We start from the raw sequence: 27,176 nt of genomic DNA on the forward strand, positions 1-27,176 counted from the left end.
ATAAAATTGTATCAGAAATACTCAACAACATTAACTTTAAATACTCATTAATATCATAAAAGGGTTTGTTGATCAATCAACCAGATACAAATCTGTTAAAAGAGTTCCTTTCCAGATTGAAAACATTCGGACATTTATTTGCAATTTTCAAAGACGTAATAAAATAATTATTCATGGAAACAGTGGGTCAGAATTCAAATCTAGTTGGACAAAATTAATAATTTCTCTCCATTCTAATGGATTTTATGGAACTTTGTACAGATCTTATAGGTACTATAGGCTCTATTTTTTATGTACAAACTCTGATTACATTTGGATAAAGGAAATACCGGTTGATAGCAGGTGCGTTTTGACAAAATTAATATCTTCTGTCCTATCTAATTGATTTTTATGAAACTCTGTACAGACCTTAAAGGTAGCATATATTTTTTTGTGTACAGACTCTGACTACGTTTGCATAAGAGGAACTTACCCCTTTATAGGGAGTACATTTTGACAAAATTAATAACTTCTCTCCTTGCAGATTTTTATGAAACATCCTACAGTAGTTATAAGTAACATATATTTTTGTGTACAGACTCTGATTATCATATTTGCATAAGAGAAACTACACCTTTATAACAGGTACAGTTAGACAAGATTAATAACTTCTGTCTTATCTCACAGATTTTAATGAAACTTTGTACACAATTTACAGGTGCTTAGGTAAAAGGGCTTAACCCTAATTTTATATGACTTTCTTATCTAATTAGTGTAAATTAGTTAAAATTTATATACAAAACGTGAAGATATGCTTTTTTACAATTACGTTTACATTCCTTCTTGTATATTGTGGAATAAGCCTTTTTACCTAAACACCATCGATGTATTATTTGTGTAAGAAACTCTGATTATATTTGCATAAAGAAACTACCCTTCATAGATTTATACAGACAAAATTAATGACTTGTCTCCTACATAATCGATGTTTATGAAAGTTTGTATAGAAGTTACAGGTAGTATACAAATGTAATCAGAGTTTGTACACAAAAAAGTATGCTACCTGTAACTCCCGTACAAAGTTTCATAAAAATCTGTTATGTAGGAGAGAAGTAACTATTTTTATCTAAAACCACCTTTATAAAAGGGTAGTTTTTCTTACACATACATCATCAGAGCTTATATACAAAACAATATATGCTGCCTGTAACTCCTGTAAACAGTTCCATAAACATCTGTTTCATAGAAGGAAATTATTTTTTTTTTTCGGCTAGATTTGCGTTCTAACCCGATGTGAGCCTTACACTATAGAGCTCACTGCTCGACACTGGCCGCAGATCACGAAGAGCTTCCGCGATTTGCGTCTGGTAGAAGAGGAAGCCACTTATCTGAGGAATTATCTGTTATTATTATTATTATTATTATTATTATTATTATTATTATATTGGGTTATTTTACGACGCTGTATCAACATCTAGGTTATTTAGCGTCTGAATGAAATGAAGGTGATAATGCCGGTGAAATGACTCCGGGGTCCAGTAACCCAGCATTTTCTCGTATTGGGTTGAGGGAAAACCCCGGAAAAAACCTCAACAAGGTAACTTGCCCCGACTGGGATTCGAACTCGGGCCACGCGCTGACCGTTACTCCACGGTTGTGGACGGAATTCATTGGAGAAGAGGGCGTGATTGTAAGTTGTATTCTTGTTTTGTGCTGTTTCCACAAAATGCCATGTCGAACCCCACAAAGTTGAGTTTGTTTTATGTGGCATAGTCTATGCGCCACGCATTTTAAAACATTTTTGTTGCTGTTTTTCATCACTTATTTGTTGTTATTTTTAGAATACACTTACGTATGACATTTTCTAGATTTATTTTAACATTATGTAATCAGAAATACGCAATATCCTAATTCGTCTGTGAGCCTCTCCATCCGTTTGTTTCTATTAAACACTCCCGCTTTTCAACTGTCAAACTGAATCTTCTTGGCTTGTAACAATTTAGCAAATTAACGATGAGATATATGCCTAATAGTGTTCATTAAATTCGACCAAAATTTTTATATTTGTCAAATTAAGTATGTTCTACAAACAAATCAACTAATCAGTTGAAAAAATAAACAATTCGTTACTAGAATTATCCGCCCATTGCTGTTCACCATAAATCTATTCCTTACCTCGTAAGGAGGTATATAGTCTACGTTCTTCGGAAGACGAAAAAATTTTAATGGATTTTCCTCAATAATATGGTGAAAAAATGTTTAAATATCTCTAAGCTTTTCGAGTTATGACCTAAAACATGAGACTGGGTCAAATTACTTAATCATTTAAATATGAACAAAACTTTTCACCTTCGAGAAGTTTGTAGGTAATTTTCCATAATATAATTTTTCCAAATCCGTTTTCCTCATAACTCCCGTATTTTTTTTTTTTTTTTCAGATAAATTCATGAAATTTTCTATGCAAGCATGTAATTCTGCCTTAAGCACTGTTTTATCATTTCAAGTTTTGTAATAATACTAATTCTTTTTGTTGTTATTGCTTTTGTTGACGACTAATATTGAATTCTTAGCCATAAAGTTATTAACTTTCTTTCTCTCCAATATTTCTCACACACAGTGGATTTAGTTAGAGGAAAGAACTGGACATGACACGATTCTTTACGTAAAAAAAAAATTAAATTTTACAGTTCACGGCAAAAAAAAAACCATTTCTTATTAATACATTCAGCTGATAATGGCAGAATCTATTAACACATTCATCAGGAATAAAATGGAGAACAAATCATTTTAAAATATACTCAAAATTATACAAGATATCAGCGAAATCAATTTTCCCTGCACAAATTGAACCCCAATTTCAAAATATAATTTGCCTGTATTAGCGGAAGACTATGGGTGCTATTCATAGACATTTTGCTAGCCGCGCTACGCTAAACTAGCCACGACTATCGACTGGTTACTTGTACAGGATTCATATCATATCATATCATGGTTTATGAATACGAAAAATGTTGGTACGCTGATCATCCACCGGAAGCCCACGCTAAGAATGTCTATGAATACGGCCCAGTATGTTTACGAAGCATTTTTCGAGTTGAGGTAGAAATGCTACTTATATAAGTTGGAATGTCCAAATCCAAATCATAGAATATTTTGTTGGTAAACATATACTAATTTGACGCTATTGTTGGGAATAAATTATTATTATTATTATTATTATTATTATTATTATTATTATTATTATTATTATATTTAAAAATAGTAAAACTTGTGTATGTAATCGCTTTTTATAACTAAACAAAAATTGTCAGTTGTATGATATTCTCGTAAATTTTGGCACACGAGACAACACTGCTTTCGTACCTTGAACAAACCATTTAAATTCGTGTGATTCTGTATTTAAAAGAAAAATAGTTTCAGATGTGAACAATTTTCTATTTGTGTGCAGCATGTGAAAGATATGAGATAGGCCTATATGAGAAATTTTTACAATTTATGCCTCTAGAGAATGTAAAAGGCGAAAGTTTAGTACAAACAATTGCCGGGCTAAAAGAGTTTAATATCAACACAGGATAACTAAGAGCTCAAGGATACGATAGGGCCACTGCTATGGGTGGCCAAACTTTTCGCCTCGTGCCCGCTATGGCATGTTCTCGAGCTACCAACAGGAGCGTTGCAAGTACTTTCAGTGAGAATATGCAGGGTATCCAACATTCAGAGATTGCTAAATTATAAAATCACTAAGACATCACTAAGTTCACTACTGTGCAGTAATGATCACAACGTCTGGCTATGAAACAAGCGGACCCGGGTTCAAATCCTGGTTGAGACAAATTGCCTGGTTGGGGTTTTTTCCGGGGTTTTCCCTCAACCAATTGAAGCAGAATTGCGGGGTAATTTTCATCATCCATAAAATAGCCTAGGTTAAGTTCACTGTGCGGCATGCTGTACTTGTACAAGAGCGCGGCCGTTCGACTACTCAATCATTCACAAGAATAGGAGTGGTAAGCACAATAAGCCTCAGGCTGCAGTGTAAGCCTTCGTGTCCCTCCTCCGTACAAAGAAAAAAAAAAGACATCACTAAAATTGCCTGCAGGAGTGAAAATACGAGAACTTAGCTTGAGAATGAGAAATTCTTTCCATTTCACTGGAAATACACAACAGAAATCTGGAGCTTGAGCCCCCTTAGCTCCCTACATCGTGGGTGTGCCACTGGACCTACACTTTTATTCTATAACACTTACATTAAATTACTATTAACGCACGTTTCTTTTTCAGTATTTTAAGATATATGTTAATTCTGAAATATTTATTAACTCTAATACAATGTATTTCACGTTTCCAGATACAAAATGTTAACGCTTCTGTTATTTGTCGCTGTAATTCTTCTCATTTTATGGAAAATGACGAGCAAACCGAAGAAATTTCCACCAGGTGAGTGAAAATTTGATACAGCAGCATTTTTATAGAACAACCTGTATAAAATTGTGGCGATGTAAAAATACATCGTGTGTCCATGGAAGTTATTTCTGTCTCTTGGTGTACTCGTTGTCTGTTTGTACGTTTCTCCTTCTATTTACATAGCCTTTTTTCTAAACTATGAAAATGTTTCTTATTTTATACAGAGTGAGTCACGAGGAGTTACCGCCACTTACGAAGTATATTTCCGAAGATAATTTAAGCCAAAACGACATATAAGCATGGTTCCTATTCTCAATATTTTCAGAGTTACACTAACTATAAATTGTTTGTAAAATATATTTTTCTTTAGTTTTAAGGGTAAAAGATTATTCTGAATAGAGAATGAACTATTCAGAAGTGTCATTTCTTTAATTGGCTAGTATTCTGAAGCTAAAAATGTGTTGCTAATTCCATAGTTGCTTCGTACAGATAAATAAATTACATTTTTCTTACGCGCTTCTCACAATTAATGCTACTAATCACGCCACTCTTATAAACTCTTTAATACTGTACATTAGAATGCAAAATTGAGCTTCAAAGAAACAAGTTGATAGAGCTACAAATGATCAAAATCTAAAAAAATCAATATTATTGTCTGTATATCTGATCAGTTGTAAGCCATTTTTTTAATTCATGGTGTTAATACCTTCACTTACCCTAAATTTAGAGTAATTTGTGATAGATAAAGAGTGTGTTAGGGAATATGTTTTCTTTGTACACCAGTTTTCCCTCCCATAAGTATTTATCACTTCTCCAATCGACGATAAACACAACGATTATTCATCCAAAAGACCCAGAGATAGTTCATACATATAGAACTTTCTTCTTTAACTCAGTAATACGATCCCGTTAAAAATTAATTCGTCAATAAGTATTTATCATTTCTCCAATCGACGATAAACACAACGATTATTCATCCAAAAGACCCAGAGATAGTTCATACATATAGAACTTTCTTCTTTAACTCAGTAATACGGTCCCGTTAAAAATTAATTCGTCAATAAGTATTTATCACTTCTCCAATCGACGATAAACACAACGATTATTCATCCAAAAGACCCAGAGATAGTTCATACATATAGAACTTTCTTCTTTAACTCAGTAATACGGTCCCGTTAAAAATTAATTCGTCAATAGAATTACCAAGACATGTCCACAAATTCACAAGGTGAAACTTATGAGAGTTTAGTCCCCTTTTAAGATGCATTATATGTTTCATTTATTACGTTTTGACACGCCAATGTTCACTTCGTAGGACAGGGACCCTTCTTCCTCTCATCACGTCCTCAAATAAATTCAATAAAATGGAATCGTTTAATAGCTAACTTAAAATGCATAATCTGAAATTGTGCGCATTTTACATTGTTCTGCTTACTTGTTATATTATTATGCATGTGATCCTTTGCTGCACAGGTCCGCCGAAATGGCCTCTGGTTGGAAATGCATTTCAGCTAAAATCGCCAAACCTTTTGCTCCACGAAGTGCTGGGCGCCTTCGCCGAGAAGTACGGAGAAGTTACAGGACTCTATACAGCCAGTCAGCCCCTGATTCTGGTGTCAGGGCCAGACGCAATTCGTGAGGCCCTTAACAAGCCGGAGCTCCAGGGGCGTCCAACCAGTGCTACCCAAAAATTCGAGAAGAGGAATCTGGGTAAGATACTGAATGCGTACATTGCTCTGTACCGTCCTACTGGTACACATAATGTTCGAAAACCTCAGTACGAGACAGAACTTATAATTTTACAAATTGTGTGTTACAAATTTACAAATGTTATGAAAAATTCTTACCCTACTCTTAATGTGGGTAAATAGCTGAATTGGAAGTTACGTCAGTTTAGACGTAAAATTGGCTGATGTATGTTTTATATAAAAAAAGACGTGTATTCATCTTCTGGTGATGAAGAAATTGAGATTTGTCAACTTAATCGTCGTACATGAACATTTCGATAAAGAATTAATGTTCAATTTGAAAGTTTAGTGAAGTTCAATCGAGAATGAGCCATGAGAAACTTGCACTGCTACTAAATAATATAGGCATTTCATTTATTACTCATCCTGTGGATCAGTTATTATACAGATTGAGGATATCTCAAAGTCTAAAGATATATGAGAAGATTAGAGTCATAACTCACATGTTCCAAAAATGAAAATTTTCACAAATGAGGGAAAACATATTTGTAATACTTGGAGCTCATTTACTTCACAATGAAGGTTAATAAATGAAAGAGCAATGTTTAAAAACTGCTATTCAGATTTTTAACCGTATTTATTTATACAGGAGTAAAAGTTATTTAGCTTTAAATTAAGTATCCTACGAGTTTTGACAACGACCTTCGGATCATGAGTGTTCTGAGAATGCTCGGTTTGGAACATGTGAGTTTAGATAAACAATGATCAGTTGGGATCATGTGAGATTTGACAGTAACAAATTGAAATATTACAGAATAACATTACCTCAAACATATTTTTAAATTCAATGTAAAAGAATAGGAGTCCAATTAATACATTTTTCAGCTGAGTACATTTTACAAAATAATATAGTACAATATAAATTGAGGGGTTCAGTCAGAGAGAAGGATAAGTCACAAATCTTGGAATAGGGAAATTAAGTATCCTCAGAACAGTCTGAGATTTTATGGTGGAAATTTAAATTCCAATGGTCTAAGCCAGGGCTGGGCACATTACGTGATTCTAAGAAATGAGCGCTGTGTGCTTTAAAGAGCGCATCTTGCGAGTGCTCTGACGTATGCGTACTGTACATCTGTGCAGTGGTGACTCTGCAGTATAAGGGCGAACTTTGAAGACGGAGCTTCCGCTCATACACTGAAGCGTCCCGCTACTCCCAATGCTTTTAATGTATCATGGGAGGAGGAGTTCTTTTTGGTAGAGAGCAGTGGATTAGCAAAGTGTTTAATTTGGCATAAAACACTCCAACTGATTAAGAAGTTCAATATCCAACGACATTATTCTTTACAACATGCTACTGAATATGACACATATGTTGGTAATGAACGCCATAAATTGATACAACTTAAAGAAAATGTTTCTCAGGTACATTATATTAAAGTATCTATTTGATATTTACATTGCATTATAAGTTATTATACATTTAGTAATATATAATTTTAAATTATACAAATATTATGATATATCATAGTATAGTATATTACAGTTCATGATATAATTGTATAATAAGATATATGGCATATCATGAATTGTAATATACTATACTATGATATATCATAATATTTGTATAATTGTATAATATGATATATGGCATATCATGAACTGTAATATACTATACTATGATATATCATAATATTTGTATAATTTAAAATTATATATTACTAAATGTACTTTAATAACTTATAATGCAATATAAATATCGAATAGATACTCTAATATAATGTACCTGAGAAATATTTTCTTTAAGTTGTATTAATTTATGGTCATATCATATATCATATCATATCATATCATATCATATCATATCATATCATATCATATCATATCATATCATGTATCATATCGTATCGTATCGTATCCTATCATGTCATGTCATATCATATCATATCATATCATATCATATCATATCATATCATATCATATCATATCATAGCATATCATATATTATATTATAGTATATTATATTATATTATATTATATTATATTATATTATATGTACTAACAGGATGACAATAATGCACTTAGCGAATCGGCTATGAGAATTAGCTACAAAATTTGCCACGAAATTGCAAAGGAATTGAAAACATTTAACGAAGATGTATTCATCAAGCAATGTTTAATTATATTGGCAGATGAACTCTGCCCACAACAAGTAGGGGAAGTGGAAGCCATATGCCTGTCTCGTAGAACCGTGGTGAGGAGATTGCAGTATGTGCGTATGGGTTATGTAAATAAGCCTAATGATTTGTGTGTGTGCATAGAGCGAAGTTTATTTCATTAAATTAATAAGAGTTTTATAAAGTCTGTACTGTAGAATGGATTGATGTAATATCCTTATAAACTATTATGTACTGACAGACTGAATGACTAGAACAACCGTGGCTCTTGTTATATTAATGCAGTGAAGGTAGCTGTAATGCGAATCCGCCACTGCGTGAGCGTTCTGCTCTGGCTTGGAATTGAAGTGCCTTGCGGAGCGAGAGCAGGTCTGGCCGACGAAATGGAGCCGCTCTCATGCCCGGCCCTGGTCTAAGCTATTGTCAGAGTTATTGCAATTATGACACAACATTCTAGAGACAAGAAAACTACATTCTCTTAGTAAAGCGGGTTCTCCTCTTATTTGAGTCGACTCCTCAATTTACAACGTATAAAAGAAATACTGATTGTAAATTTTATTGAAACTCAAATTTTCGTTACTAGGCCTATGTTTCTTTATGTTCAGTATTGTCCAGTTGATTATTATTCACGGCACCATCAATGACATACATATAGAACTTGAATATATTACAATTGTGATAAAACATTAGGCACTGCTTAATTTACCAATACATCAATAGGAGCCAAGCAGAATCAGAAAAGAACATTAACCTTGCTAATTTGGCCTGGTTTCTTTTCACTATTTCTAGAGTTGCTAGACATTTCCGTGGTAGTCCTCTTTCTCCAACCGGTAAAACGTTCTCTTCCATAATATTACGTTTACAAAATGCTCAATTACAGCCGCTAAATTCACTGATATTTATAAAAATAACAAGACACATGCAAGATACACATTCACAACCCTATTATACACAACAAGAAGTGAAGAAGCGGGAGGGAATTACTGATTGGTGATTCGTCGAGAAGCGCTATACAACAGAACTCACAAGATCCTGTGGATCATGAGACTTTTGACAGAAACCGGGAAGTTTGTCGCCTGTTTACACAAGCATCACGCAAGAAATGTGAAAAATTAACCCGAATCGTGTTCTACGCAGATAACCGCATGGGAATATAACAGTATCTCAATTTTTCATTTCTTGGAGCATGTGAGTTATGATTCTAACCGACTCATATATATATATATATATATATATAACATCAACTTATGTCACATATCAGTAGACTAGTAGATATCAAGACGATGTTTAAGAGACATACAATAGGTCCATAATTATTCTTCTTACTAGTCACAGTGGCGAAGCTTTTAAACGTTTTTTGAGACTTAGCCTACTCAAAAAATTTGAGTTATTATATCTAATAACAGTAATAACTCTTGGTTTCACTCCAATCCTTCCATATATTAAATTCACTGTTGACAGTATTCCACTGCGAGAGGCTTGTGGCAAAAGCCTCGTAGACACGTGCGACGGCCTCGCTCACAGGCAGCGGCACTCGCAAGCTTGAGGGAAGGTCGGTGAGGAGGGAGTGTCGATTCGCTACAACTCAGTAGCAGGACGCGGGGCTATTCTCAACATCGCGATATAATACGCTACGCTATGTTCGTCTTCTGTGAATGCGATCCATTGTTGAAATCAAAAGTGAATGCGTATGTATGTTACATACTAATTCTGTGTAAAATGGCTCATAATGAGAGAACATTGAGGTCATTATTTGCAGAATTAAAAGAGAAAACGTTTTATTTGCGTAGAAAATTATTTGCAGTAAGGATCCGAAGTTTCATTTTCATTTATCTCAAAATTCATTTCTTTGACTTATCTCCCTTTACCCCTAAACACCATCGAATTTATTTTTAAAATTGGCGATGAGAAATTTGTGTGGGTGTATTTCTTAAATTTAGGCATGCATTTTGTAAGTTGTACAGTTGTCAAAAGAAAAAGTGGTCGCTCTCCTGAAACAAAGTTCCCTTCGGGTATCATCGCTACAATTCGGAGACAGGCGATGTTACATGTTGTTAGACCACGTTGCCTGATATCTACAGTTATAATTGAAGTATTCTGTGTGTTATTCGGTAGCGTAATTGTAGAGTTCAGGCCTCTTATTCGTGAGGCCCTGCGTTCGACTACAACCTCGTGCTTTTTATGTTCTTTTTTGTTCTGTTTTTTAGAGAGACAAACTATACATAATGACTCCTTTCTCTTTTACGATTATTTTAGTAATTAACATCAGGTTCATTAATATGACTTTATCTTTATGATATTGTGGCTGCAAATGGAAAGAAAAAAGATTTTATTCTCAATAAAAATATCTTTCGTGGCATAAACAAAACAAATTTACTGGCGTCGGCCTTAAAACATTCAAACAATTAAGCGTTCAAAAAACAAAACAAAAAGCTACAATTCAATATTTAGTCTATCTTCCTCTTATCTCGATCATCTTGCAGTCGAGTGGGCATGGAATCGATTAGTCTTTGCAAATGGCGACTGTTCTTAGACACGATATTCCAGGCATTCTGAACATACATACATAAGTGTTCTGCCCATGGGCAAGTCTTTCATTGCAAACCCAGCAATCTCCAATCTTTCCTATTTTCTGCCTTCCTCTTAGTCTCCGCATATGATCCACATATCCTAATGTCGTCTATTATTCTTTTCAACCAGAGACCCAACCAATTCCTTTTTGTCTTTCTAATCAGTTTCAGCATCATTCTTTCTTCACTCACTTTTTCAAACAATTTTATTTCTTATTCTGTCTGTCCACTTCACACGCACCGTTCTTCTCCACATCCACATTTCAAATGCTTCAATTCGTTTCTTTTCATTTTGTCGTAATGTCCATGTTCCTTCCCCATACAATGCCAAACTCCACACAAAGCACTTCACTAGTCTCTTCCTTAGTTCTTTTTCCAGAGGTCCGCAGAAGATCCTTCTTCTTCTATTAAAAGCTTCCTTTGTTCATGTTTGCAGTTTTTCTTGGGAAGGATAGGCCTAAATACGGTAACATCCCGTTGCTTTCCGCACACCAATATCTCTTTCGCATCTTATTAAATTCCAGGGGGCCCAAGCATGGAGATAAGGAGAGTGGATTTGACTAATTGGGCCCTCCGGACTTCATCGAAAGTCACGGCAATGGTTAAATATTAATTCTATCAGGATGTTTGACCCGATCAGAGACCGGGAAATCTCAATTAGCCTTTGCCCCCCGCATCCTGGACTAGCTTCTACGAATCATCAGAAAATCTTAGAGTGTGATTGGGCTAATTTTTCCGAAAATGTTTCCACACTTTTGCCCTCGTAGCTCAGCGGACGAACGTCGAAATTTAGATGTCAACGTCTCAGGCTCAATTCCTCGTTACTCCTTTTAATTTTATTGTAGTTCAAGATAGCATAATATAGGTAATAATACAAAAAGAAAAACTAATACCAGTATTATGTAACTGAATTTTTTTCAAACCTAATATTAAATTTATGTTATTTATATCGCTAAAGAACGATTACAATATAAATAACTTGAATATTATTTATACAGTATCACTAAAGAACGATAACACAATATAAATGATAGATATCGGTTTGCTTAATTAATATAAGATATTATATAATACGTATTTAATTATCTAAATAAAATAACCTATTTTACAAAGAAAGATGTTTATTTGTGTTATAATAATTACTTACATAAAATACAGATTATTTATATTGCGAAAGAACAATAACAATACAAATAACTTGAATATTATTTTATAATGCTAATGAAGGAAAACAGAATATAAATGATAACTTGAATATTATTTATATCGCTAAAGAACGATAAGAAAATATAAAAAGCGTGAATATTATTCATATCGGAATTTCACAGATTTATTACAGATGTATTTAAGAAATTGTAGAAGAATAGTAATTAGTAACAATGTCCTATTTATTCTTCTTGGAGCCAAATTTGTAACTTTTAAAAGTGTGGTTACTATGTTGAAGTGTATGTGTTGTAACGGATGCTTGATTTTTATGTATGTGAGTCAGTTATGGGATGCTTGATGTTGTCGCAATGTCGTAATTCTAGTTTGATTGTGTTTGTGTGACTATTGTGTATTAATTTATGATGTATGGTACGGAAAGCTGCATATTTGTGTTACAGAAGTGTTACGTATGTGTGTTGTTAATGTTTTTGTATGTTTCAAATTGATACCTGATGTTTGTTTTGCAATCGCAATGCCTAATTTACGGATTGTTTATGTTTTGTTTACATCGCGTAAGCTAATTTAATTTTCTTTTCCATTTCTCTTTATGCTTATCTTTTTTGTGTATGAAACTATAGCCCTAACATACATATGTAAAATAGGGCTAACCCCCATTGGAGATACAATAATAATAATAATATAATTATTATTCATGTCGTTATAAAACGATAACAGAATACAAATGATGACTTGAATTTTATTCATATCTCTAAAGAACGATAACAAAATATAAATAACGTGATATCCATAAAGAACGATAACTGAATATAAATGATAATTTGAATAGCATTTACATCGCTAAAGAACGATTAAAAAATAAAATGAAAACTTGAAGAAGGCCCAAACCCACAACCTTTGAATCATTAAACAAGCACTCTACCGCTGGTCTACGAGGCGCAGATGTGGAACACTTTCATAGTTACGGAACTGCTTGTACAAGCACATGCATCGTGTAACATCGCCGCGACCCGAAGTGGACTTTGAAAATATTCGCTGTTCACGAGTGCGGCCACTTTTTTTTTTTTTTTTTTTGACAGCTGTACGTACATTCTTTTGTCAATTATTTTGAGCACACAACGTATAAAAGAATGTATATTTCCACTTGAGGAAATTTTATAAGCACACATTTTAAGCACAGATATTTTTCAGTTTTCATATTATGGAATTTAGAGCACATATTTATCTCAGCCCTACAAATAACTATATTTGCACAGACGCGGCCGTCTTGATACATGACGACTACTGTAATAACCATTATTAAAGTTGACTATCTTGTTTTGCCATAGGTATTGCCTTCATCGAGGACGACGTCTGGAAGGATCACCGACGATTCTCTTTGCGACATCTACGAGAATTGGGCATGGGAAAACGAGAGATGGAAGCGATCATTCATGATGAGATCCGTGACTTGATGGACGAAGTAAAACGTTATGCAGGACCCGAATACAGCAAACCGGTGCCGGTGCGCGAGCTGGTAGCGGCAACGGGCGCCAACGTCATCTACCACATGCTGTCAGGCGAACGCTTTAGCCTGCGCGACCCCAAGCTACGCCACCTCATGGAGATCATCCGCAAACTGATAGCTCTTACAGACGCCTCCGGGGGCTTCGCATCCTCAATGCTCATCCTCCTAAGAGTCCTTCCTTCACTTACTAAGTATCCGGAGCTTAAGAAATTTAGAAACGAACTCTTCAGTTTCCTTACGGTAAGTTCTACACTCTAAAAGGTAACTACGTGTGTAAACTGTATTTGCGCAAAGTTTGATTTGAGGAAATTCAAACCAAGTCTGAAAACGAATAAAATTGAAAACCGAAACATGCAGAGGATTACATGTTAACATAAAGTAATAGTTAAACAGAAATAACATTCAATAGGAAATAAATTAATGTTTCCGTGATAACACCTAATAAATAAAATCTCTCGGGTATGAAGAATGTGGAAACAAAAGTATATTCTATGAAGTTTACAAACTATTATAAACAACAGTGTAAGGTTAAATAATCATTCACAATCAACTGAGTAACTTTCAGTAATAATGCAATTTAAAGACGCGACTCACTGTTACAAGTTATAATAATAGCGATAAGTGAAAAGCTGTAACAACATTCCTTCTCAATAATACTTAGAATTTCATGTCAAGTTATTGCAAGGTTTCCTTATTATTTGCAATCACGTAAAATGATAATATCGCATTCCTAGAATACTGTAATTCTGTTGTAATTCCCAAAAAATTGAATTTTGAGTAGCAGGCAGTTTTGTAATCTTTATTTTTAATCCTCTATCAAACAACAGAACTGTCGCATCTCTGTCTAAGTTCAAGTGTAAAGTCTGCAGGACTCATACTCATACTGAATTTTCATACGACTTTGGAACTTTATTTTGCACTTACTGAAAACTAACGTTTCGCAGTTACGATAGTATTATTTTAAAAGTACGATATGACAGTTCAATGGCTAAGCTTTCTAAAATTTATAATTAAATAGCCAAAGTAAACTGTAAGCCAAAAGCTGCCATTAGATGAGGATCGAACCCACGCTACTCCAGCGTTCCAAATATATCTTATACTTCCTGACAATGTGTCTCTTAATGCGGCTATTTAGTAAGTCTATGATATTAACGATCCTCCCGACCGTTGACAAACTAGAAACTACCTCTCATGCGCCAGAGCGATAAGAGTGGAAACATTGAAAAGTGAAATTTCCCATTCTGTCAAATTACAGTCAAAATAACAAGCACACAAGCATACCGTTACAAGATCCTGCCTATACTTTTACAGATCACTTTTATGTTACAAGAAGGGATTCGACATAATGAGGAAGCATCCCTTGTGGGATAAAAGGTAGTGAGATATCTCTCCGTCCAGCTGCGACTTCTAGCTAGTCTTAATATAAAAAGAAACCGAGAATGTTCTGTGAGAAGAAAATTTATTGTACACTGAAAGTGTAAAGAGTTAGTAGCAGGGTTGATGGATTTTTCAGGACACAAAAATCCAGAGCGCAAATCCTCCGGAAGGGATTTTAATCCGTGTGTCCCGTGTGGAAGTTTTCCGGCACGTTAAAGACCTCCAAGCCTAAATTAGAGTCTCTGGACTAAATTTCTCCTCTCTCGCGTTCTAGTACTACTTTATTTGCATACTAGGTGGCGTTTGAGACGATGACTTACCATGTATCCCTCTGCTCCTGTCGGTAAATAAGTGTAACTAAATTCTTTGTAGGTGTTGAAACCTCCGTCAGGGGTTACCTATATTCCGACATCGGAACGATAAGTTAAACACATAGCTGACATTTCAGACCAAAATCGAAATGATTTTATGTAGGATTTGATATTGAAACTAAGTCTGAAATTACAGTGCGCATTTAAACAGTGACTGATAGATTTCTGAAAATAATATTTATAAATGCACAAGTCAATAATTTATTCTGCCGCTGCCGCTATATTTACGCCAATTACTTCACTTTTTTCTAGTTTAAAATTTATGTGTCTAATAAATATAGTAAAAAACGTGTAACCTGTAAATTAAATTCTTGTCTTCTATCTTTTGCAGTCCAGCTTTCGGATGCATAAAGTAAAACTCAATAATTAAATATACAGTATAATATATTTAAACTACCCTAATTTATTTGTATGTTTTTTAGGTATACTTTTATTATTCCGCACATGAGGTTGTAAAATGGATAGCCTATAGAATAGTAAATCAAAAGTGCTCGGTCTTTTTGCAGCTGAAATATTTCGTTCGCCGAAAATCGAGCTTCGATATTAAAACATTCTATATTAACTACATTACTGATTTGAGGAACACTGAATGACGAGTATTTCATTGATTTACAGGAGAAAATCGAGGAGCATAAGAAGAAGCTGGACGAAGATAATCCTTCAGATTTTATCGATATGTTCCTAGTGGAAATGAACAAAAATGACTCACATCCTTCCTTTCACAGTAAGTAATCATACTATATACAGAGTGTTGGTAAAGATATTGTCCACTTATAACGGATGTTGGAAATGACGTCCGCGAGAGGCTATACAAGCCTGAACCCGCTTAATTTTATTATAAAACACTTTCTGCAGATCTGCTTGTGATATGCTTCTTATGTACGCACTTTTTGCGGTTTTTAACTCCACTCTCAGTAAATATAAAAACTGTGGGGGAGAATGCGAACTCATTGAACTTAAATGTCATCGTCGCCTATGTGAAATACTGACGACAAATGCTATTGATATGGTGCAATTCTACAAAGACTTTGATAGACATAATTTCAACTGTTACGTAAGAACGTAGCTAAACATATTTCTATGTTTGGTAGCACTTATGTATGCAAGCAGGGGTTTTCCGTTTTGAAACAGCTGAAAAACAAGAATAGAGAAAGGCTTTCTGCCATCAATCTGAAAAACAACCTTTGAATTTGTTTGGCAAAGAGCATCTCAGCCAACATAAAAAGATTAGTAAACAATAAAAAAAGTCAGTTTCAAGCAGTAAGTGCACAATTATTGGAAAGTGAATGAACATTGGTAGTTGTTTGTGAGAATTAAGAGAACAATATTTCAGTTTTATATTAAAAATAGGATTTAAGAAGTTAATTTATTTTATTTGTTATTGAAACTTTGAATACTGTTTAAATATGTATTTTGTGTTGTATTATTGTTATTATTATTATTATTATTATTATTATTATTATTATTATTATTATTATTTTATTATTATTATTATTATTATTATTATTATTATTATTATCATCATCATCATTACTACTACTACTACTACTACTACTACTACTACTACTACTACTACTTACAAATGGCTTTTAAGGAACCCGTAGGTTCATTGCCGCCCTCACATAAACCCGCCATCGGTCCCTATCCTGTGCTAGATTAATCCAGTCTCTGACGGCCTTATCTCTACCAGGTTAAATAAATACTAATACTAATACTTACTGGCTTTTAAGGAACCCGGAGGTTCATTGCCGCCCTCACATAAGTCCGCCATTGGTCCCTATCCTGAGCAAAATTAATTCATTCTCTATCATCATATCCCATCTCCCTCAAATCCATTTTAATATTATCTTCCCATGTACGTCTCGGCCTCCCTAAAGTTCTTTTTTCCCTCCGGCCTCCCAACTAACACTCTATATGCATTTTTGGATTCGCCCATACGTGCTACATGCCCTGCCCATCTCAAACGTCTGGATTTAATGTTCCTTTATTATGTCAGGTGAAGAATACAATGCGTGCAGTTCTGTGTTGTGTAACTTTCTCCATTCTCCTGTAACTTCATCCCTCTTAGCCCCACATTTATTCTCAAACACCCTTAACCTCTGTTCCTCTCTCAAAGTGAGAGTCCAAGTTTCACAACCATACAGAACAACCGGTAATATAACTGTTTTATAAATTCTAACTTTCAGATTTTTCGACAGCAGACTGGATGATAAAAGTTTCTCGACCGAATAATAACAGGCATTTCCCATATTTATTCTGTGTTTAATTTCCTCCCGAGTATCATTTATACAGGGACATCATTTTGTTTTTACTAATATTTTTAATATTAACCTGGCTATACCTTTCTATTAACGATTGAAACAGGAAACACCGTTTGCTAACCTTTCCACGACGGAGTTCGATGATACTGGAGTAAAATACAAATCACTTTACTAGGTATAGGAGGGAAGAAAAGTAGTTCATCTATTTATGTAAACTAGGAAATATCGCAATTTTGAGTTTGATAATTTTCATTAGGTTTTTGTTTAATCAAAACACAGTACTGTATTAACACTTAGTGTTTTTACACACGAATTGAGCTATCCATTCGGAAGTATTAATTATGCAGTGTATATTGAACTGTTACAGCACATTAGCGTACAATATAGAGAATGAAGTTAAATTGAAAAATAATCATAATATGGATATTTAAACAGATTTTAGAAAATGGTGGCCGTTCATTTCGATACAGGCTTCAGTTCTTTTGTGCATATTATCGCACTATAGACTATTGTAGCTAATTCCAATTACCAGTTCGTCCTTCGTACGAGTAACTCATGTTAAAATAATTCTGTACCTACTCTATAAAAGAGTACCTTACGTACTGTAAATTCAAACTTCACTTCTGCCCGATCCGAAAAGATAAAATCACTCAGAAATGCTATCTTACTTAAGGAGGCCCTTTTATTTAAGTTATTTTAAACACTTGTATAATATTACTTAGACGTCCAATTCCTAACAGAATTAATGTTTTTTAGAAAAGAGCTAAGACAGCCCAGCTACTAGACTTAACAGAGGGGCGAACAGAAGCAGGTGGGGGAAACCGGGATGCGACATAGGGAAACGGACGACAGTACCCGTACGAAAATATGATTAATTATTTAAAGCTCTTTCGTCACTGGAAAACGCGAACATATTTCTGAAACGTACTATACTCAGTAACTCAGTACTGCTTACGCGCCCTCGGCTCTGTGTCGTGAACAGTTGGAAGTTTACTAGTAGAAGGGGTGGGAGTGAAGTACATTCCAAAACTCAGGTACAAAAAAAATTGAAGTAAAAATAAAATGATGTCCCTGTATTTGTTACTGTTGCTCCCACATATTTGAACTTCTCCACCTCTTCAAAAGATAAATTTCCAATTTTTATATTTCCATTTCGTACAATATTCTGGTCACGAGGCCTAATAATAATAATAATAATAATAATAATAATAATAATAATAATAATAATATTATTATTATTATTATTATTATAACATTATTATATTATTATTGTCCACACCTGTGGAGTAACGGTCAGCGCGTCTGACTGCGAAACCAGGTGGCCCGGGTTCGAATCCCGGTCGGGGCAAGTTACCTGGTTGAGGTTTTTTCCGGGGTTTTCCCTCAACCCAATACGAGCAAATGCTGGGTAACTTTCGGTGCTGGACCCCGGACTCATTTCACCGGCATTATCACCTTCATATCATTCAGACGCTAAATAACCTAGATGTTGATACAGCGTCGTAAAATAACCCAATAAAAAAAATTTATATATTATTAACATGTCTGAAAATTTATTTGCTTAATACAGCAGTTCTGTTTGACTTCATTTTTTAAGCTTAGCTTTTTCTTTCTTATGTGTAAGTTCATACTTTCATTACGAGAAAGATTTAAAACATAAATCAAGCGAATGCCGCATGCAGCTGCATCTGAAGTTCAGGATACACTGATGAGCAGACCCAAGCGGAGAACGTAAACAACGGAGCTCACGCTCCGACTGCAGTCTCCAACCAGTTTTGGAGCTTACAACTCTTGACACTACTGCTGTAGTGGTACTTTAACGTTAAAAATATTATTATTATTATTATTATTATTATTATTATTATTATTATTATTATTATTAACATTATTATTAACAATTATCAAATATCTTGGAGCAACACTAACAAATATAAATGACACTCGGGAGGAAATTAAACGCAGAATAAATATGGGAAATGCGTGTTATTATTCGGTTGAGAAGCTCTTATCATCCAGTCTGCTGTCCAAAAATCTGAAAGTTAGAATTTATAAAACAGTTATATTACCGGTTCTTCTGTATGGTTGTGAAACTTGGACTCTCACTCTGAGAGAGGAACATAGGTTAAGGGTGTTTGAGAATAAAGTGCTTAGGAAAATATTTGGGGCTAAGCGGGATGAAGTTACAGGAGAATGGAGAAAGTTACACAACACAGAACTGCACGCATTGTATTCTTCACCTGACATAATTAGGAACATTAAATCCAGACGTTTGAGAAGGGCAGGGCATCTAGAACGTATGGGCGAATCCAGAAATGCATATAGAGTGTTAGTTGGGAGACCGGAGGGAAAAAGACCTTTAGGGAGGCCGAGACGTAGATGGGAGGATAATATTAAAATGGATTTGTGGGAGGTGGGGTATGATGATAGAGACTGGATTAATCTTGCACAGGATAGGGACCAATGGCGGGCTTATGTGAGGGCGTCAATGAACCTTCGGGTTCCTTAAAAGCCATTTGTAAGTAAGTAAGTAAGTATTATTAACAATTATACTGTGTTTTAACAATTATACTGTGTTTTAACAATTATACTGTGTTTCGTGCAGACAGAACCTACGAGGACACCAATAAAACAAGAGGTGGGGGGTGTCCTAACAGCGATTAACAACCAGTTACCTTTTACGTATCGGCGATATGATTTATAAATTATTAACGAATGTGTTTGGATTGAAATTAAAATAGCTGATGGTATTAATTTATTAATTGGAAATCATTACTTCCCACCTGATTTCGGTCATAATCACTTAAAATCTTACCTCAGTTTTCTTGAAAAAAAAAACCTTGATACTCATAATTTTAGAATAGTAATTATTGGCGATTTCAATTGTCCTGGTATGGATTGGTCAACTAGTTTTAATCTTAATGATACTCATTACTACTCTAAAATTAAGTCCAGTGATTTATATTCCTCGTCTTGCCTTCTGGGATTAAACCAAATTAATTTTACTGTTTCAAGTAAAAATCTACTTGAACTTGTCTTTACTAATATCATTAACAGTACAGTAAAACTAGCCAATCATTCTCTAGTTTTGGAGGACTTTTATCATCCATCTATCTCATTAATCTTGAAGTGTATTTGTCGCTACCTGATCACTGCCCATCTAGTACCTTCATGAATTATTCTCAAGGTGATTACTTGAAACTCTATTCCACTCTATACAATCATGATTGGAATTCCATATATCAGACTACTGATGTTAATGTTGCTACTAACTCGTTATCTCAAATTATGAACAATGCTATATCTCTTGCTGTTCCTGTCACCTTCGTAAAAAAAATCGCACTATCCTAAATGGTTTTCAAATAGCTTGCGTATACTTATTAAGAAAAAGAACAAAGCACATAGAAATTTTAAGAAATTCAAAACTGATCACCATTATCAATTTTTTTCCAATTACAGAAAACAAGTGAAAGCTATGATTAAATCTGATAAATTTAAATGGTTACAATCCATTGATGAAAATTTGAAGAATGAACCCAAGAAATTTTCGAAATATGTAGAATCTTTGCGAAAGTCCAATAATTATCCCACCGAATTATTAATAAATGGGGTTCACATTACTGATCAGAAAGAAATTGCTAATGCATTTGCTAATCAATTTAAAACGATTCAAAAACAGCCTAATTCTAATCTCTGTTTGTTGGATTATAATTCTACTGACTTCTTATCCTTACCTAAAATTACAGTTGATGACTATCCTAAATGGTTTTCAAATAGCTTGCGTATACTTAGTCATAAAAAAGCTTAAACATAATAAATCCAAGGGCACTGATGGCATTCCTAATTTTATTATTAAGGGATGTTCTAATATTTTAATACCCGTTTTAACTTTTATATTTAATTTAAGTTTATTAACCGGTACATACCCTATGCTTTGGAAAGAAGCATCCATTATTCCTATCTTTAAGAATGGTAAAAAAAATGTTGTTTCCAATTATAGACCTATTTAAAAAATAAACAATTTCTCAAAAATTTTTGAAAAAATAATCCACAAACATGTTTCATTTTATGTTAAGAATAAAATTAATTCAGCCCAACATGGTTTTACTAAAGGTAAATCAACAACTACAAACTTAGTATCCTACCTTAATCTTGTTATGCCTGTTGTTGAAACGCAAGGTCAAATTGACTCAATATTTATCGACTTTAGCAAAGCGTTTGATGTTGTACCTCACAATATTTTGATAAATAAATTAAAAAACATTGGTCTCTCTTCACCTGACATAATTAGGAACATTAAATCCAGACGTTTGAGATGGGCAGGGCATGTAGCACGTATGGGCGAATCCAGAAATGCATATAGAGTGTTAGTTGGGAGACCGGAGGGAAAAAGACCTTTAGGGAGGCCGAGACGTAGATGGGAGGATAATATTAAAATGGATTTGAGGGAGGTGGGGTATGATGATAGAGACTGGATTAATCTTGCACAGGATAGGGACTGCTGGCGGGCTTATGTGAGGGCGGCAATGAACCTTCGGGTTCCTTAAAAGCCATTTGTAAGTAAGTAAGTAAGGTCTCTCTTCTAACTACGTGAGCTGCTTTGAAAACTATTTAACTAATAGACAATGTTGTGTTCGTCTAGGTGATTCTCTCTCGGACTCATTTAATTGTTTATGTGGAGTTCCCCACGGATCTACATTGGGCCCTCTATTATTTTTATTATTTATAGATGACATATGTCAAAGAATAAGTTCAAACTACCTGTTATTTGCTGATGATCTCAAAATCTTTCGCTCAATAAATAGTTCTGCTGATTCCCAAACTCTTCAAAATGATATTAACTCTATTGAACTTTGGTCTGACAATAATGGAATGAAAATTAATGAAACAAAAACGTTTGTCATTTCGTACTCACGAAAGACTAATTCCATAAAATTTAATTATTCTCAACCCATTTATGCCCAAGACTTTTTTTGTTGAATATTTTCATAATTTTCTCACCGCCACATGAAACTGAAATGGAAGTCAATTATTGTGCTCCAGGCTTCTTTGATTCTTCTAGTATACACAACAATGAAATTAAAGTTAATTTTGTAATTCATTTCTTTGCATTTTACAGAAAAATAATTAATGCAGAATGTTGCGAAAACGTAACACTAGGCAGTAACGTCTGTATTATTAGGAAAAATTCTATTAAAGATCTTGGTGTATTACTCGATTCTAAATTATACTTTCACGATCATGTTCAATATATTTATAATCATTCAATAAGAATGCTTGGTTTAATAAGGTCTATAACTTATTCTTTTTCTACTCCAGAGTCACTATTAATTCTATACTTTATATTTTGGTTCGATCTAAACTTGAATATGCATCTGTAGCCTGGAATTCCATTACTTCAATTGATTCGGTTAAACTGGAAAATATTCAAAGAAAATGTATTTCCTTTTGTGCTTTTCGATTTATACCCAATTCCTCTGACTTTAACTATGAGATTACCTGTAAATATTTTAACTGTTGTAGCCTTTATTCTAGACGTCAAAATCTTGATTATCAATTTTTTTGCAAAGTTATCAAGGGTGATATTGATTGTGAGTCTATCATAAACAATATCAGCCTTCGTATTCCTACAAAAGGTTTAAGATTTCAAAAAAATTTTTATAACAGAAATTCAAAATCACCTTCTCCAGTCTATAGATGCATAAAATATGCCAATTTGCATGAGCACAATTTAGATCCTTTTAAGGTATAGTTTCGTTTTGATTATTAGTATTTACTGTTCTTGTTATCAATTTTATTTATGTATGTTTTTGTTTATTTAAAATATTATTTATTTTGTTTTTGCACCTTTGTATCTTCTATTTGTGTATTGTGCTGAACTGTAATTGGCCTCTGGCTGTTGTTCAGCACACAAATATTAATAATAAATAAATAAAATAATAAATAAATAAATAAATTATTATTGCATTTTATTTTGTTCTATAGTGGATCAGCTGCTTCAACTGATTTACGAATTGTTCATCGCTGGCAGTGACACAACTTCGGGATCTTTATCTTTTGCTTTCCTGTATATGGTTCTGTATCCAGAAGTTCAAGTTAAAGTACAAAAGGAACTGGACGACGTGATCGGCAGGGAGCGACTACCATCTCTCAACGATAGAGCGAAGTGAGTATCAGCATTCTGCTATGAAGAATAACTCATTTTGTATTACACAAACATTCGAGCAAAACACCATGCAAGTAGTCTTCCCTCTCAAAGCCTACGAGTTCTTATTCTTAAGTTATTCTCATCACATGCATATGACTACAAAGAAAACTAATTATATTTATACTGAAGAAGTGTGTGTATAATTCTTGAAGATTTACAAGTGATTGTCTTTACTATTTTTTTAGCGAAGAAAGTTCATTTGTCTTCTGATAATCTAGTCACGTAGTCTAGTCATTCCCGTAAAATTCTTCGTAAGGCAGTTAAAATAATTCTATACAGAGTGGAAGTGAAATAATCCTACATATCTTTAGACCTAATAGCTCATGTTCTATGTAACAAAAAAAATGTAGTACTATATTGCTGGAAAGTTCTTAGTTTTCTCAGAAAAAATGACTTTTTCACAAATCCTTAACGTCCTCTTATTCCATAATTATTGCGAGTTGGATCCTATGTTTTGTATTCGACGACGCTCGCAACTGTCGATGTTATATCAGCGTCGCCGGTGTGCCGGAATTCTATCCTGCAGAAGTTCTTTTACATGCCAGTAAATCTACTAACATGAGACTGTCGCATTAAATTTGAGCACACTTAAATGTCATCGACCTGGCCCAGGATCGATTCCGCAGTCGACCTGGTTGGCAAGTTGGTATAGCGCTGGCCTTCTATGCCCAAGTATGCGGGTTCGATCCCGGGCCAGGTTGATTTATCTAAAGAAAATAAAAACTCGAGTGGCATTTAATTGACTATTACACGATTAGACAAAAGTATATAAAGTATAAAGATTAGAAGCAATAATGTACTCTACTACTAAAAAATATTAATTTACTTATTAAAATTCTATTTCACCAAAACGTTTGAACGGAGTCGCAATTTTCAGTTGACTATCTATGCGGGAAAGAAATGACGATAGAAAAGCATGTTTTGTAGTTCTATTGTAAATAATTTGCATTTTGAAATGCTGGCAAATAAAGAAACAAATGCTAGGGAAGTGATAAAAACAAATGCTACGGAAGTGATAAAATTGTAGCGATAAATAACCAAGATCAGTTGAAACACGTCCTTTCATATCGTTTTATTGGTCAAAAGTAGTATGACGTAGTAAAAGTGTAATAGTCATAGTAATATTTATCCGTCATATAATATAATTATGTCCAAAACTGAAAAGAGGATAAAATTCTGAAGAAATAAAATAGAACACTTCTTTATTCTTTTTGTATCCATACATGGATTAATGCATCTTTTACCCAGTCATATAAGCCACATGTTTATTTATGTCTGTACTTGTGTTTCTCTAGACTGCGATACGTAGAAGCCACTCTGAACGAGATATTTCGCATGGCAAGTGTCGCACCTCTGGCCGTTCCTCATTCAATAATCAACGAAAACAGTGACGTAGAATTCAGAGGATATGTGATACCCAAGGTAAGCTTCATTCACAGACTACTGAGATTATCAGTATCGACGACTCTATTATTCCAGAAAAGAAGTCAGTGAGCAAAACGCCAACGTGGAAGACGAAAACATGTTATCGTAACACCTGCAATAAGTTCGTATGTCTCACCTAATGTTAAACACACAGTTATTATGCAAATGTGTAAGTCAAATATTTGTACGATGTACTTTAGACACACATTTACAGAGTACTAGAATATTTGAAATCAATATTTCTATAGCTTCAGAGTATGAATAACAACTATAAAATTATTAAAAATCAAAAGTCTATATACAAATTAAGTACGTCAAATACAAGTACCACTTACAATATTGGACCAACAGACTTTATAATTTAACGAAATGAAATACGCGTAAACAGAATAGTGCAATAATGAGATCCTAGTCAGAAAATTAAAACACATTTACATTATGTACAATTTCCCTGGAAAAGAATGAGACGATTGAATATTCCTAAGTCTCAGATGTAAGACACTGCGCATGATCAGAGACCAGAGCACTGATACACAAGATAACGAATATTGAGTTACTTAGATTCAGGCTATTTGGTTTGTTACTAGCATCGTTCCGAAATTCACTTCAAAAACTGCAAAAAATATGATAATATTACGTAAATAAAATATAAGTATATACATAAATCGTGTAGTTAAATCGACAATGGACCTTCATGACTAGATCGACACTCAGCACAGAAAGAAAAGCTTTCGTGTCGTTGCAATAGCTCAGACGTTAAGACTTCTGCGTGTTGTGTAGAAGAGAGCAAGTTCCATTCTTAGTCTACATCAACGATTTCTTTTTGTCTAAATAACGTTGGACTAGCTAAGTAACGTTGAAATAGCTAAGTAACGTTGAAATAGAGTTTTACAAAGACCTCAGATTAAGTGTTAATAATCACAGACAATACAAAATTGCAAGTCATAATATTATAAACGTTAATCTAATGAATGCATTTATATATATATATATACACACACATGTACAATGTAAATGAATATATATTAAAAACTAACAATTAAAATGAAACTAAAAATATTCCTAAGCCACACAGACAAACTTTTACAAAGGTTTAGAGTCCTTAGACTATGTCATTTGTTGAGTAATTATTACAATATTTTATTAGTAGCTTTCCCAAATGTGTAATAAATGCACTCGCACAAAACAATTTTTGTTAAAAGTGTGGCTTTGGATTATTTCATTCTCACCCCTTCAGTTGATTTTAACTATTTTATCTACGTGTTTGCAATAGTGTTTAATTCAATGTGCATTCAACTTTATTCATGTTATGATTGAATGAAAAAGCACTGTTGGAGTTATTGACTAATTACATATATTAATAATAATTATTAAATGCATCTGTTAAGTAACTAATTGCAGTATCTTTTGAAAAATCTTGAATGTTTAAGTTGTCAATCATATTTCTGTACTAGGCCTATATACTATAAGACGTTAAAAGAATTTGCAATAAATTTGGGATCCTCTACTTTATAATCACTGGCTTTAATGAAAAAATATTTTCTTTCATAATTGAAAAAGAGAAGGATAGCCACCTATGCCCACCGACGCCATCGAAATCGAGACGAATTGTGGGATCAAGTTGTTGACACCTGGGAAGATCTCGCCGGGGATTAGAACTTATTCCACAATCTCGTGACATCCATGCCGGACTGACTTAGACCTGTAATAGAAGCTGATAGCATGTGGACAAGATTTTAAGTTAATAGGTCTCTTTTTGTTTCTTATGATTTTTGTTTGAGGAAGAATACTTTTAACTTCCAAGTAAGATTTATTTTTTGACGAGGTTCAGCCCACTTGTAAGACCCAGAAATTGGGCATAAATTATTAATATTTTTCGACAAAGTAGACAGTAGAGGAACTCAGAACAAATTAATTACACCTCAATGAAAAAAAGTTTTACCTGGGATCGAACACGAGACGTTTCGGTTAAGTAGTGGAAGCGACACGCTACTATATGAGCTACCGAGACAAGACAGTGACAGCAGCAATCTAGAATGTAGATCCCATAGCAG

At 33.9% G+C, this 27,176-nt stretch overlaps 1 protein-coding gene across 2 annotated transcripts in view; it reads left to right on the top strand.

The window, feature by feature from the left end:
* The window catches only part of LOC138704537 (methyl farnesoate epoxidase-like), a 48,411-nt gene that overhangs the window by 12,060 nt on the left and 9,175 nt on the right, over window positions 1-27,176 (top strand). Inside the window, exons 1-7 of one of the 2 annotated variants that reach the window (XM_069832533.1) lie at window positions 1,652-1,669; window positions 4,325-4,413; window positions 5,854-6,090; window positions 13,305-13,723; window positions 15,847-15,955; window positions 23,475-23,655; window positions 24,993-25,119. In XM_069832533.1, coding sequence (XP_069688634.1) covers window positions 4,332-4,413; window positions 5,854-6,090; window positions 13,305-13,723; window positions 15,847-15,955; window positions 23,475-23,655; window positions 24,993-25,119 — 1,155 coding nt within the window. In that variant the 5' untranslated portion in view covers window positions 1,652-1,669; window positions 4,325-4,331. Of the gene's footprint in view, window positions 1-1,651; window positions 1,670-4,324; window positions 4,414-5,853; window positions 6,091-13,304; window positions 13,724-15,846; window positions 15,956-23,474; window positions 23,656-24,992; window positions 25,120-27,176 lie in introns of those variants that run through there. The other variant, XM_069832532.1, reaches the window with a different exon arrangement.

The sequence above is a fragment of the Periplaneta americana genome, chromosome 8 (assembly GCF_040183065.1).
Source record: "Periplaneta americana isolate PAMFEO1 chromosome 8, P.americana_PAMFEO1_priV1, whole genome shotgun sequence".
Lineage (NCBI taxonomy): Eukaryota > Metazoa > Arthropoda > Insecta > Blattodea > Blattidae > Periplaneta > Periplaneta americana.